The sequence below is a fragment of the Podarcis melisellensis genome (assembly GCF_964234715.1).
Source record: "Podarcis melisellensis genome assembly, chromosome: 18".
Taxonomy (NCBI): domain Eukaryota; kingdom Metazoa; phylum Chordata; class Lepidosauria; order Squamata; family Lacertidae; genus Podarcis; species Podarcis melisellensis.
Window position 1 is genome coordinate 5,977,786 of NC_138536.1, and position 14,743 is coordinate 5,992,528.

The 14,743-nt window shown below is 48.3% G+C and overlaps 1 protein-coding gene across 2 annotated transcripts in view; it reads left to right on the forward strand.

Annotated features, from left to right (window-relative positions):
• Positions 1 to 13,756, forward strand: part of ACER1 (alkaline ceramidase 1) — a 30,715-nt gene extending 16,959 nt beyond the window's left edge. The window contains exons 1-6 of one of the 2 annotated variants that reach the window (XM_081895872.1): positions 2,379 to 2,540; positions 4,953 to 5,067; positions 6,554 to 6,692; positions 8,268 to 8,405; positions 11,136 to 11,273; positions 13,187 to 13,756. In XM_081895872.1, coding sequence (XP_081751998.1) covers positions 4,989 to 5,067; positions 6,554 to 6,692; positions 8,268 to 8,405; positions 11,136 to 11,273; positions 13,187 to 13,355 — 663 coding nt within the window. In that variant the 5' untranslated portion in view covers positions 2,379 to 2,540; positions 4,953 to 4,988 and the 3' untranslated portion in view covers positions 13,356 to 13,756. Of the gene's footprint in view, positions 1 to 2,378; positions 2,541 to 4,952; positions 5,068 to 6,553; positions 6,693 to 8,267; positions 8,406 to 11,135; positions 11,274 to 13,186 lie in introns of those variants that run through there. The other variant, XM_081895871.1, reaches the window with a different exon arrangement.
• The last annotated feature ends 987 nt before the right edge of the window (positions 13,757 to 14,743 follow it).

Sequence of the window (14,743 nt, forward strand, 5' to 3'; positions counted from 1 at the left end):
CCCGACCCCAGCCCCCAAACAGGCAAGTCTCCGCAAGCCGAGGGAGCGCTCCAGCTGCTTGCGGAGAGGTCCGCGAAGCCTGGGCGCGCTGAGCTCAGCGCGCGCATGCTTCAGCGTGCAGGCAACTCTCCGCAAGCAGCGGGAGCCCAGCGCTGGGCTCCCACTGCTTGTGGAGAGGTGTGCGAAGCCTGGAGAGCGTGAGGGGTCGGTGCGCACCGACCCCTCTCACTCTCCAGGCTTCAGCGAAAGCCTGCATTCGCACCATAGGACGCACACACATTTCCCCTTCATTTCTGGAGGGGAAAAAGTGCGTCCTATGGTGCGAAAAATACGGTACGCTGTATTTCCATAGACAGGGGTGGAGAGTTTTGTTCAGAGGAGTTTGAGAGTTTTCTTTCTGAACAGGGCATTGAGCATAGGACGGCCACGCCCAGATCACCCTGGCAGAATGGTTTATGTGAGAGATTGAACCAGACCCTGCAGCAAGGAATCAGAACACTGTTACATGATTCGGGGCTGCCCAATCCCTATTGGGCCAAAGCTCTTTCGTTTTTCTGTCACGTGTATAACAGGAGGTACCAGTCTAGTATAAATTGCACCCCATATGAGATGCTTCACGGAAGGAAGCCCTGTGTGAAGCACTTTAAAATTTTTGGGTCGGAGGTTTGGGTGCACACCTCGCAGGGTGACAAACTGAGCAAGCGTGGAGAACATGGTGTTTTCCTAGGATACGAGAAAGGGTCTTATCGTGTCCTGATCACAGACACGAAAACCATCAGGCTGACCAGGAGTATTGAGGACAATCCACAATGGGATAGAGTTGGCATTTTTCAGTATTATCCCATTTGTGATGATGGTGCAAAAGGGGCAAAGACCGTCAAGAGGGAGACAAGTTCTGATGTGATTGATAATTCTGATGCCAATGTAGTTCCAGATGGTGGCACAGATTATCAGAGCCCAAAAGCCTCAGGTGAGTCTGACGCATTCAGACTTAGCAGCTTCATATACTTTAGATCCCTATTCTCCCAAAGAGGAGGAAGCACCAGAACAAGAGGATCAGAGAGTTTCGCGCAGATCCAAGAGAACAACCAAGGGTGTACCACCGAAAAGGTTTTCTGAAGAGTTCGCTAAGGCTGCGGTCATGAGCAACTCTGGTGGGGTTTTTGAACCTAATATGAAGTGTGCTGAGAGCAGTGATAGCACAAAACGCTTTATTTATTTCCTTACCTGACCTTAAGTGGTTCATGTGTAATATGTTAAAAGGATCAGGATTGAAGGAGCAAGCGTGTATTTGAGTTCTGAAAATGGTTTGTTCAAATCTGCCTAATTAGAAATGTCAATTTGCATCTGAGAGAGAAACATGTGTGAAGATTTTTCTAGAAGCTGCTTTTTCATTTCAGTATTCACAGTGTTAGAGAGAGATCGTGTGTATAGATAAGGTATAGAGCCAGTGTGGTGTAGTGGTTAAGAGCAGTGGACTCGTAATCTGGTGAACCGGGTTCGCATCTCCGCTCCTCCACCTGCAGCTGCTGGGTGACCTTGGGCCAGTCACACTTCTCTGACGTCTCTCAGCCCCACTCACCTCACAGAGTGTTTGTTGTGGGGCAGGAAGGGAAAGGAGAATGTTAGCCGCTTTGAGAATCCTTCGGGTAGTGATAAAGCGGGATATCAAATCCAAACTCTTCTTCTTCTTCTAAGGTTGCTGCTAAGAGCAGCTGCAGACACTCAGGGCAGTTCAGCATTCATTTATGCTTAGACTCCATTTAGCTCTGTATATAATTTGTATGATAGTTGTAGATAGAATAAAGAAGATATTCTACAGAGCTGCTCTCCGAGTCGTTTATGCTCTGCTGTACTCTGCTGTGCGACGACTGTCTTCTTGTTGGAGTGAATCTGGAGCTCACAACACGAAGCTGTGAGTCCACAGCACTTTGACCTGTTCCTGTGCAGAAGGTGGTCTCTGGAAGTGCTACCCAGCTCGCCTAGCCCAGTCGAGGTCGAAGTGGATGAGCCCAGTTAGTGGCGCTGGCTCAAGGGCGATGCTGACAGACGCTCCCCTCTCCCTCAGTCCCGAAGCTCCAAATTCTGGCTCGATGCCAAAAAAGGAAGGAGGGTGTGGTGTTTGCTTCAAAACTGCTTCTTCTGGCACAGAGAAAGTGGGGCGCCCATTTAAGTAGCTGACCACCCACACACCTTCACAGAGATTCAGAAAATAAACCGGCTTTACCTGCTCAGCTTCTGGAGCTGGCTGGCTGGCGTCTGCCCCACGGCAAGGCTTGGGGAGGCTGGAAGAGGGCAGGGTCTCCACAAGCCCCTCACCTCACCCCCTCCTCGCTGGGATCTTGCGTTTAGGCTGCAGGCGCACAGCAGAGCACATCTGAAAGCATCTCCACCACAGCTCCCCCAACCCCCGCCTCCAAGCAGATAACAGGGAACTGAGATGCGCTGACATGTTTAAACCAAAGAAAAGCCACGCGGAGCATTGACTAAAGACCGGGAAAAGAAAGCGACGCTTGCGACACGTGGCTTGAGGAGCGACGGTCATGTTGCTTGAGAGAAAGAGATTTCGCTGGGTGTTATCTTGGAGCGGGTGGGTGAAATAACATTTACCGTATCTTTTGCTCTATAAGACTTTTCTCCTCCTAAAAAGTAAGGGGAAATGTGTGTGCGTCTTATGGAGCGAATGCAGGCTGCGCAGCTATCCCAGAAGCCAGAACAGCAAGAGGGATTGCTGCTTTCACTGCACAGTGATCCTTCTTGCTGTTCTGGCTTCTGAGATTCAGAATATTTTTCCCCCTTGTTTTCCTCCTCTAAAAACTAGGTGCGTCTTGTGGTCTGGTGCGCCTTATAGAGCAAAAAATACGGTATATCGAGCTGACGGACAAAGAATCGGAAGTTCTCTATTTTTCTTCTTTCTCTGTTTCCTCTCTTATGTTCCCCCTTGTACACTCTATCTTTCTAGCTCCCTCATCTCCTTTTCTCTCTTTTGGTTTTTTGTGCTTTTGTTTAGATTAATGTTTTTGTTTTGATTTTTTTTTTAAAAAAAGCTTGATAATAATCTTGACATCCCTTTCCCCCCTAATTCTAATGAGATCTATTTTTGAAAAGGAGCTGGGATGGGTTAAAGGTGCTGGGAAATGGAGCTTTGTAAGGGACGCGGGTGGCGCTGTGGGTTAAACCACAGAGCCTAAGGCTTGTTGATAGGAAGGTCGGCGGTTCGAATCCTCGCAATGACAGGGTGAGCTGCCGTTGCTCGGTCCCTGCTCCTGCCAACCTAGCAGTTCGAAAGCACGTCAAAGCGCAAGTAGATAAATAGGTACCGCTCTGGCGGGAAGGTAAACGGCGTTTCCGTGCGCTGCTCTGGTTCGCCAGAAGCGGCTTAGTCCTGCTGGCCACATGACCCGGAAGCTGTACAGACAGGAAAGCGAGATGAGCGCCGCAACCCCAGAGTCGACCACGACTGGACCTAAAGGTCAGGGGTCCCTTTACCGTGTTTACTAAGGGGTAAACATGGCTAAAATATACTCGGCATTGAGTGTTTATTTCATGCTCTTTATTTCAGCTCATGGGAAACAGTGAGCGAGTGCTTTCCTCCAAACTTCTTGCTATATATACATTATTTTCACAATGGGTCTCGTGTGATTGGCTGATTCAACTCCCCTCCTGGAGCCTGATTGGACTGTTCCTGCAGGCCAATCAGGTTGCTGATTCACTTCCTCCTGGAGCCGGATTGGGCGGCTGCTGTAGACCAATCAGGTTGCTTCCTTCTATGATCCTACCTGCGTATTGTTCTAGGATCCAAGCTCAGTACATAGCAGTGGCATAGCGGGGTTGCCAGGACCCGGGGCTGCACAGAGGGTTGGTGGGGTGAGAGGCTGAGAATCAGATAGCATATGCATGTGCATAGAACCGCTTCACTGCGTCCGCATCACCGAGTAGATCACAGCCACAGAGATAAGAAGAGTCGTTCCATTGTTTGGAGAGGTCACTTCCTGGTTCGCAAGGAGAAGCCATTTTAAATGGAGCCTAGCTGTATTGTAATATGGTCTGAAGCTCAACATCAAAAAACGAAGATCGTGGCCACTGGTCCCATCACCTCCTGGCAAATAGAATGGGAAGAAGTGGAGGCAGTGAGAGATTTTACTTTCTTGGGCTCCACGATCACTGTCTCCCTTCCAATTTGAAACCATACCGGACCCTGCTTAGCTTTGCAAACGCGCTAGCACTTTGATGGCTGTGCCACTGGGAGAACAAAAAAACCCCCAACGCTCCTCAAAAGTTGATTGTGAACTGATCTTAATAAATACATAATAAATAGCTAATTGTTTGATTTCGGATGGCCGCTGGAGCCACAATGGCTTGTTTGTGGAGACAGACCTTAGCAGAGCCCAATTTTCTTCTAGATATTCCCAGGGTTTGGGAACCGACATTACTAGAAAAGATGACCCAAAAATGATGTGTTTCCGGGAGACAAATAAAAAAATGGATAGATTTGTAGAGGTCATGTTTGATTTTATTACACATGCCAGAGTGTGGTTTGTCCCCTCCCTCTGCTTATCAATGGATTTGGTTAATTCACTAATATTCTCTTTAAGTCACATTTCTTTCTTTATTCTTAACAATGCTTTTTTTCCCCCTTGGGGTACGCATGCCCCTAAACATTTTGCGAATCTTTGTACTTTTGTCCATTCACTGCATTTATTTCCCCCCCGGTTCAAACGATAAAATGGTGATTTTCCTGAGTCAAAATGAGAGTACCCCCTAAACATTTTTTTTAAGGGGGAAAAAGCACTGATTCTTAATAAGGGGGTGTTGCTGTTTTTTGTTTGCTTGTTTTTTTTTGAAGTTGATGGTTGCAACCAAGCGATTCAAAGTGTGGAACGTTCCAAATTACACGTTAAAAATGAGAACGACAAGAAAACTCTCTCTCCTTGTTTGCTGCTGTTTTGCAGATCAGCAATGTTGGTTTCTTCATCCTGCCGCCGATCATGATGTTCCTAAACCCCCAGTACATCCAGTACCGACCAGTTCCCATCCCGGGTCTTACTATCATGTCAACATTGATTGGTACGTTCCCTGGGGGAATCAGAAGGGGAGGGATGCAACCTCCAGGTCAAAAGAATTTATTTCTTTACGCAATCACGGCATCCCGAATTATACATGCCCAGAAACGGAGAGACGGAACAATGCCAGCAAGAGGAGGAATTGCAAGTGAAATGGTAGAATTAGCAAACGTAACTTATAGAATAGGGACGCGGGTAGCACTGTGGTCTAAACCACAGAGCCTAGGACTTGCCGTTCGGAAGGTCGGCGGTTCGAATCCCCGCGACGGGGTGAGCTCCCGTTGCTGAGTCCCAGCTCCTGCCAACCTAGCAGTTCAAAAGCATGTCAAAGTGCAAGTAGATAAATAGGTACTGCTCCGGCGGGAAGGTAAATGGCGTTTCCGTGTGCTGCTCTGGTTTTGCCAGAAGCAGCTTAGTCATGCTGGCCACATGACCCAGAAAAACTGTCTGCGGACAAACGCCGGCTCCCTCGGCCAGTAAAGCAAGATGAGCGCCGCAACCCCAGAGTCGTTCACGACTGGACTTAACTGTCAGGGGTCCTTTATCTTTTTTTATATTGATAGTGAATTTGGGGGGGGGCAGGGCCAAGTGTGTGGGGCCCTAAGCTATAGCTTGTTTAGGTAAAGGTAAAGGTAAAGGGACCCCTGACCATTAGGTCCAGTCGTGGCCGACTCTGGGGTTGCGGCGCTCATCTCGCTTTACTGGCCGAGGGAGACGGCATACAGCTTTCGGGTCATGTGGCCAGCAGGACTAAGCCACTTCTGGCAAACCAGAGCAGCGCACGGAAACACTGTTTGCCTTCCCGCTGGAGCGGTACCTATTTATCTACTTGCACTTTGACGTGTTTTCGAACTGCTAGGTTGGCAGCAGCAGGGACTGAGCAACGGGAGCTCACCCCGTGGCAGGGATTCGAACCACCGACCTTCTGATCGGCAAGTCCTAGGCTCTGAGGTTTAACCCACAGCGCCACCCGTATCCCTATATAGCTTGTTTAGCTGATACGTAAATCCGGCGCTGATTCAGATTAAACATCAGAAGGAACTTTCTGGATATAAGAGCCTTTCAATAGTGGAAACTGTCTCTCCCGGAAGCTGCCAGGCTCTCCCTCCTTGGAGATTTTTTAAGAGAGTTTGGATGGCCCCGTCATCCAGCCAAGATTCCTGCATTGCAGAGGGTTAGAATCCCAGAACTGTAGAGTTTGAAGGGAACTCCAAGGATCATCTAGTCCAACCCCTTGCAGTGCAGGAATCTCAGCTAAAGCATCCATGACGTTTAGACCTCAGGGTCCCTTCCAACGCTTCAATTCTGTTATTCTACTATTCTTCTGGGAGCCCAAAGTTCTGGACTCACAGAACTGTAGAGTTGCATGGGACCTCCTGGGCCATCTAGTCTGACCCCCTAAAGAAAGAACCAGCCGCAGCCCCGTGGGAGAGAACCTGCTTCGAGCGCCGAAGTTGCCAAGCTAGATCCCCCCTCTTTTCATCCTGCAGGTCTGTTCTCCGGCTACTTCCATATGACTCTCAGCTACGCAGGGCAGATGCTGGACGAGCTGTCCATCCTCTGGGCAATCGCTCTCTGCTACGCTTTCTGGTTGCCTGTTCACCATTACCCATCGTTCATCAAAAACAGGTAAGTGGGGGGGGGGGATAAGGAACTGCTGGGGCACCCGGGGGAACAGGAAGAGGGCCTTCTCGGTGGTGGCGCCCTCCCTGTGGAATGCCCTCCCATCCGATGTCAAAGGAAATAAACAACTATCTGACTTTTAGAAGACATCTGAAGGCAGCCCTGTACAGGAAAGTTTTGATGTTTTATTGTATTTTTAACATTCTGTTGTAAACCCCCCAGGGTGGCTGGGGAAACCCAGCCATATGATGATGATGATGATGATGATGATAATTTATTGGTACCCCGCCCATCTGGCTGGGTTTCCCCAGCCACTCTGGGCGGCTTCCACAAAGACCAAAAATACACTAAGATATCACACATTAAAAACTTCCCTGAATAGGGCTGCCTTAAGATGTCTTCTGAATGTCAGGTAGTTGTTTATCTCTTTGACATCTGAAGGGAGGGCGTTCCACAGGGCGGGCGCCACTACCGAGAAGGCCCTCTGCCTGGTTCCCTGTAACTTTGCTTCTTGCAATGAGGGAACTGCCAGAAGGCCCTCGGAGCTGGACCTCAGTGTCCGGGCTGGACGATGGGGGTGGAGACGCTCCTTCAGGTATACTGGGCCAAGGCCATTTAGGGCTTTAAAGGTCAGCACCAACACTTTGGATTGAATGATGAGTAGGGTATAAATTATTATTATTATTATTATTATTATTATTATTATTATTATTATGTCTCTGCAGCCCTCCAGGTTGCAAGTAGAACTTTTTCCAACACACTTTCTATTCCTACGAAAACAAACAAACCCCAAACCCCACATGCATAAACATTCCAATGGCTGCAGAGAGATCCTGGACTATTAAGAGCAATGGGTGCCCTGGTTCCATAAAGACAGGCTGATCTTTGCCAGTGGCGTAGTGTGGTGCAGGGGGGGCCGGCCACACCAGGTGCAACATCTGGGGGTTAGGGTTAGGGGGCGCAAATCAACGGGTTAGGGGGTGCAAATCCACGGGTTAGGGGCACAAATCCACGGGTTAAAGGTAAAGGTAAAGGTACCCCTGCCCGTACGGGCCAGTCTTGCCAGACTTTGGGGTTGTGCGCCCATCTCACGTAAGAGGCCAGGGGCCAGCGCTGTCCGGAGACACTGAGCCGCACACGGAAACGCTGTTTACCTTCCCGCTGGTAAGCGGTCCCTATTTATCTACTTGCACCCAGAGGTGCTTTCGAACTGCTAGGTTGGCAGGCGCTGGGACCGAGCAGCGGGAGCGCACCCCGCCGCAGGGATTCGAACCGCCGACCTTTCGATCGGCAAGTCCTAGGCGCTGAGGCTTTAACCTACAACGCCACCTGCGTCCCTAAAAATCCACGGGTTAGGGGGATGCAAATTACTTGCCTTGCCCCGGGTGCTGACAACCCACGCTACGCCACTGATCTTTGCTAACTCATTCTGTCAGATCCACAGCGACTTCTCGACACACTTGGCTTCGTTTCTTCCTGCCCACGGGGAGAGGGCTGATGGAAATCTTCCTGCCTGTTCTGTAAGGGACCCTGAGCTCTTCAGCACTCAAACTGTGTCTTTTTTTCTTTTGACCTACTTAGGGATCAGTTCATGTGGCTGGTGGGCATCGTGACTGTCTTCAGCACCCTGCTGTCCTTTTTGAAGCCGACCCTGAACGCTTATGCCCTCAACTCTGTCGCTTTGCACCTTTTATACTTGAGTAACCTGGAATTCAGAAAGTAAGTTGTGGACAGAGAACCCTGCAAGTGTTGAACAGGCAATTCTAAGGGCCCCCTAGTGCAGAGTCCGCCTCCCACTACAGTAGCTTCACAGATAAGAATTAGCAGTTTCTATTTTAGGTAAAGGTAAAGGGACCCCTGACCATTAGCTCCAGTCGTGGCCGACTCTGGGGTTGCGGTGCTCATCTCGCTTTATTGGCCAAGGGAGCCAGCGTAGAGCTTCTGGGTCACGTGGCCAGTATGACTAAGCCTCTTCTGGCGAACCAGAGCAGTGCACGGAAACGCCGTTTACATTCCCGCCGGAGCGGTACCTATTTATCTACTTGCACTTTGACGTGCTTTTGAACTGCTAGGTTGGCAGGAGCAGGGACCAAGGAACAGGAGCTCACCTGATTTGAACCGCCGACCTTCTGATCGGCAAGTCCTAGGCTCTGTGGTTTAACCCACAGCGCCACCTGTAGCATCTTAGAGACCAACTAAGGTTGTTCTTGGTATAAGCTTTCATGTGCATGGACACTTTTTAAGATACACTGAAACAGAAGTCGCCAGACCCTTATATATAGGGGGAGGGTGGGATGGCGTATTTCTCAGAAGGGTAGTGGGAGATGGGTGATTGACTCAATGGGTATGGTAAACCTGTTGACGACTGTTAATGAGTGCAGGTTTACCATACCCATTGAGTCAATGCAGTCATTAACCGTAGTCAACAGGTTTTTATTCTTATCCTTAATTGCTGCATTGTACTTGACGTGGGTGGTGCTGTGGGTTAAACCACAGAGCCTAGGACTTGCCGATCAGAAGGTCGGCGGTTCGAATCCCCGCAATGACGGGGTGAGCTCCCATTGCTCAGTCCCTGCTCCTGCCAACCTAGCAGTTCGAAAGCACGTCAAAGTGCAAGTAGATATATAGGTACCACTCCAGCGGGAAGGTAAACGGCGTTTCCGTGCGCTGCTCTGGTTCGCTAGAAGCGGCTTAGTCATGCTGGCCATGTGACCCGGAAGCTGTACACCGGCTCCCTCGGCCAATAAAGCGAGATGAGCGCAGCAACCCCAGAGTCGGTCACGACTGGACCTAATGGTCAGGGGTCCCTTTACCTTTAGCTTTACTTGATGCTAAAAATCCAGCTCCATTTTATTCCCCCCAGGCCTTTGGTTGACCCTTTTAGAATGTGGCTTTTGGGGGGCGGTGTATTGAGTTACTGCTTTCGGTTTGATTTTATATGTTGTGGTCTTCTTGTGAACTGCCCCAAGACCTCCCGGTCTAGGGCGGTGTATAAGTTAAATTAATAATAATAATAATAGGTAAAAGGTAAAGGACCCCAGACGGTTAAGTCCAGTCAAAGGCGACTGTGAGGTTGCAGCACTCATCTCGTTTTACGGGCTGAGGGAGCAGACCTTTGTCCACAGACAGCTTTCCGGGTCATGCGGCCAGCAGGACTAAACCGCTTCTGGCCCAATGGGACACCGTGACGGAAACCAGAGCGCACGGAAGTGCCGTTTCCCTACCCGCCACAGTGGTACCTATTTATCTACCTGCACTGGCGTGCTTTCGAACTGTTAGGTTGGCAGGGGCAGGGACCGAGCAACAGGAGCTTACCCCGTTGTGATCATAGTTATAATGCCCATTTTGTCAATGTAACCCCTCTAGCCTCAGGCGAGTGCGCCAACTATTCCTGATTGCAAGACTGGCTTCATTATTACCAAAATAATGGAGGCTTACAAGTTGGACAGGAAAATTGGCTTCCAGGTGGAAAAATCAAAATTGGAAACAGAATTGTTAGAACCCAAAATTAAGAATTTGTCAAAGATGTATAACTTGCTGTTGAAATGGGACACGCAGGATGAAACGGTTAAATCAGCTATGATTAAGTGGGCACAAGATATTGGTCATAACATTATGTTTGCTGACTGGGAACAGTTGTGGGCCACCGGTATGAAATTTACGGCATGTAATGCCCTAAGAGAGAATATTATGAAAATGATTTATAGGTGGTACATGACCCCAGTCAAGCTCGCAAAAATTTACCACTTGCCTGATAATAAATGTTGGAAATGTAAAGAAAATGAAGGTACATTCTTTCACCTTTGGTGGACGTGCCCAAGGATTAAGGCTTTCTGGGAAATGATATATAATGAAATGAAAAAGGTATTTAAATATACCTTCCTGAAGAAACCAGAGGCCTTTCTCCTGGGCATGGTCGGCCAATTGGTGCCAAAGAAGGATAGAACATTCTTTATGTATGTTACAAGAGCAGCAAGAATACTCATCGCAAAGTATTGGAAGACACAAGATCTACCCACCTTGGAAGAATGGCAGATGAAGGTGATAGACTATATGGGACTGGCAGAAATGACTGGCAGAATCCGAGACCAGGGAAGAGAGACGGCGGAAGAAAATTGGAAGAAATTTAAGGGTTACCTTAGGAAACATTGTAAATTTAATGAATGTTAGAATGATGTTGGTTTAGAAAATTAAGGGGTTTTTCAGCTGTAATGATTAAGTAAAAAGAAAAGAAAGGTTGAAAACTAAATGAAAATTAAGGGAGAGGATTTGCTGAATTAATAATTAGAAGTAACTTATAAGAAAATAAGGGAATGAAACTTTACTTGTTTTTAAATAGTTTTTAGTTTTGTATTTTGTTTCTTATATTTGTTATTTTTTGTGTTTGTGTTTTTTTATTACTTTTTTTTTGTATAATCTTTGAAATTTCAATAAATATCTTTTCCACAGGTGCAACAACGTCCGCGTTCACCGTCTAATCAGGACCATGGTCGTGTGGTGGTGCATCGCCATCACCTGTTGGCTGACGGATAAGTTTTTGTGTGGCATCTGTCAGAGGGCCAATTTCGCCTACCTTCACAGCATTTGGTAAGAAGGACCTGCTCTCGGCTGCCCTGGAGGGCTAGACGAAATGGAACGGTCTTCATTTATTGGGTAGTGGTGTCAGAAGCCAGCTGAACGTTGGCAAAAGCTTTGGGCTGGAAAGCACCACTGGTGCAAGGGAGCCCATAACCTAGCCATCTTGGCCATCTCATGATGAAGCAGTTGCCTCAGGCAGCAATTTTTATTTGCTTTGGCCACTAGACATAAAATGGTAAAGGGTAAAGGGACCCCTGACCATTAGGTCCGGTCGTGGCCGACTCTGGGGTTGCGGCGCTCATCTCGCTTTATTGGCCGAGGGAGCCGGTGTACAGCTTCCGGGTCACGTGGCCAGCAGGACTAAGCCGCTTCTGGCGAACCAGAGCAGCGCACGGAAACGCCGTTTACCTTCCCACCAGAGTGGTACCTATTTATCTACTTGCACTTTGACGTGCTTTCGAACTGCTAGGTTGGCAGGAGCAGGGACTGAGCAACGGGAGCTCACCCCATCATGGGGATTCGAACCACCGACCTTCCGATCAGCAAGCCCTAGGCTCTGTGGTTTACATAGCAATAAAATAAAATGTACTGAAGATTCAGTGGTACCTCTGTCTACGCACACCTCTAGTTGCATATCCTTCGGGTTATGCATGCGGCAAACCCAGAAGTATTTTTCTGGGTTTTGACGCATGTGCAGAAGCACTCTATGTGCCATGCACATGTGCAGAACAGGCACCTCCGGTTGCAAATTCCTCGGGATCAGACCAGAGCTCCGGAACAGATCCCATGCACAACTGGAGGTACCACTGCAGAGGTAAAAACGTAACTGTAGAAAATACATTTTGGGGGTTTCATCAAATGCTTCTCAGTGGCAGCAAATGCTTCTCAGAGGTTGCTCCCAGTCTTGGGAACTCTCCCTGGAGAAGCCAGACAGGCTCTTTCCTTGATGTCTTTCTGCCAGGGCCTTCTCGGTGGTGGCGCCCGCCCCGTGGAACGCCCTCCCATCAGATGTCAAGGAAATAAACAACTATCTGACTTTCAGAAGACATCTGAAGGCAGCCTAGTTTAGGGAAGTTTTTAGTGTTTGATGTTTTATCGCTTTATTATTATAGTCGTACCTTGGTTCTCGAACGCCTTGGTACTTGTACGTTTTGGCTCCTGAACGCCGGAAACCTGGAAGTAAATGTTCCGGTTTTCGAACGTTCTTCGGAAGCTGAACGTTCGACGCGGCTTCTGCTTGAGTTCAGGAATCTCCTGCAGCCCATCGGAAGCCGCGCCTCTGTTGTCAAATGTTTCCGGAAGTCGGGCAGAATTCGGGGTATAAATTATAAATTATGGTGATGATTATTACAGTGGTACCTCAGGTTACATACGCTTCAGGTTACATACGCTTCAGGTTACAGACTCCGCTAACCCAGAAATAGTGCTTCAGGTTAAGAACTTTGCTTCAGGATGTGAACAGAAAACGTGCTCCAGCAGCGCGGCGGCAGCAGGAGGCCCCATGAGCTAAAGTGGTGCTTCAGGTTAAGAACAGTTTCAGGTTAAGAATGGACCTCCGGAACAAATTAAGTACTTAACCCGAGGTACCACTGTATTATACAGTCATACCTCGGGTTAAAGTTGCTTCAAGTTGAGCCTTTTCGGGTTGCGGTCCATGGCGACCCAGAAGTAACGGAACGTGTTACTTCTGGGTTTCGCCGTTTGCGCATGTGCATTCACTCAAAATGACGCATGCGCATAGAATCGCAACCCGTGCACACGGAGACGCGCAGAGGCATTTTGCGTTCGCTTCAGGATGCGAACGGGGTTCCGGAACAGATCCCGTTCGCATCCAGAGGTACCACTGTATTTCAAAAAGTAAAAAAGCAAGACAGCCCTGGCAGCCCTAGACAACATTCTTTCCTTTTTTAAAAAACTCACAGGCATCTTTCTATCGTCGTTACCCTTTTCTACTGCGCCACCACGGTCGTCTACTTAGATGTCTTCTACGACCTCCCTAGCTGCGAGCCCGACGTGGTTTACTGGCCCAGCGAGCATAGTTTCATTTCGTTGCCATACATCGACCTTCCGAAATTCAAGAAGCAGTGCTAGGGGGACTGCGAGACCGCTGAGGATAACAGGAGCCCGGCACTGATCCGACAGGTTCAACCCATCGCGACGACTGAGCCCTATGCTTGTTTGGCCGGCGAAAGGCTTCGCGCCACCAAACCCTTGTTGCCTGGGAGACCGCGCATGTAGGTAGCTTTGTCGCATAGCTTGTTGCGCAGCGAGTTTTCCCGCCAGCCCGGCCATACTGAACGGGATGCCTCCGTTATGCGACATTGAAACTTGCCCGTTCCCCAGAGAATGGCGGACACCGTATTTAAGCTATTTATAGAGGACGTGTGGAGGGAATGAGAGAACGGACGGATCTCTCGCTTTATGGACATTCTGCGCATGTTCACCACTGCCTTGCTCCAACCTGTATTAAACTGCACTTTGAAAGAAAGAAATCGGCACGTTCATTTGTACCGAAATGTTGTTTGCTCTCAAAACGATGCGTTTTAAAACACAACCAAAAAAAGAGAGGGCATTTGGATACTTTTTCATTTTTTCAGCACCAGACCATCCGCAGATGTGCAAAATCCGATGTATAGTTCTGGTTCGGTCTGGACATTAATCTGAGAGACGTAGATCACTGGTGCTGCAGGGCTGGTGTTTCACAACCCGGTGTTTCGACACAACAATTACACAGAATAAATCCAAGATGGGTTTGTTCTGATTTGTTCATTGCTATAAGAACAACAACAACAATTTATGATTTATACCCTGTCCGTCTGGTTGGGTTTCCCCAGCCACTCTGTTGGCGGCTCCCAACAGAATATTAAAAACACAACAACACATCAAACATTAGAAACTTCCCTAAACTTTTCCCATCACACCTACCTTACTTTACCTTTACAGACAATACCATCCCAAGCTGTAACAATGACACGATGGTTTCCTGTACAACTTAAGAAAAGAAGACTTCACATGCTCAGGGGCACTTTGCCCAAAGTTGTTGTTGTTGTTTTAAATAAAATATAATGACTTCTTCCTACTCAAGAAAAACAAACAAACAAATTCTGACTTAGGTACAGTGGTACCTTGGGGTACATACGCTTCAGATTACAGACTCCACTAACCCAGAAATAGTACCTCGGGTTAAGAACTTTGCTTCAGGATGTGAACAGAAAACGTGCTCCAGCAGCGCGGCGGCAGCGGGAGGCCCCATTAGCTAAAGTGGTGCTTCAGGTTAAGAATAGTTTCAGGTTAAGAACGGACCTCCAGAATGAATTAAGTACTTAACCTGAGGTACCACTGTATCAGAATTTTGCAAAGGTAAAGGGAACAAACTCATCCTCATTTTTATTTCCACTCCTCACAAACATACCCATTTCCCCCAACTCTCCCTCTCGCATCTCTGAAGGATAGCTCAGTCGGGAAAAGTGAGAGACTCT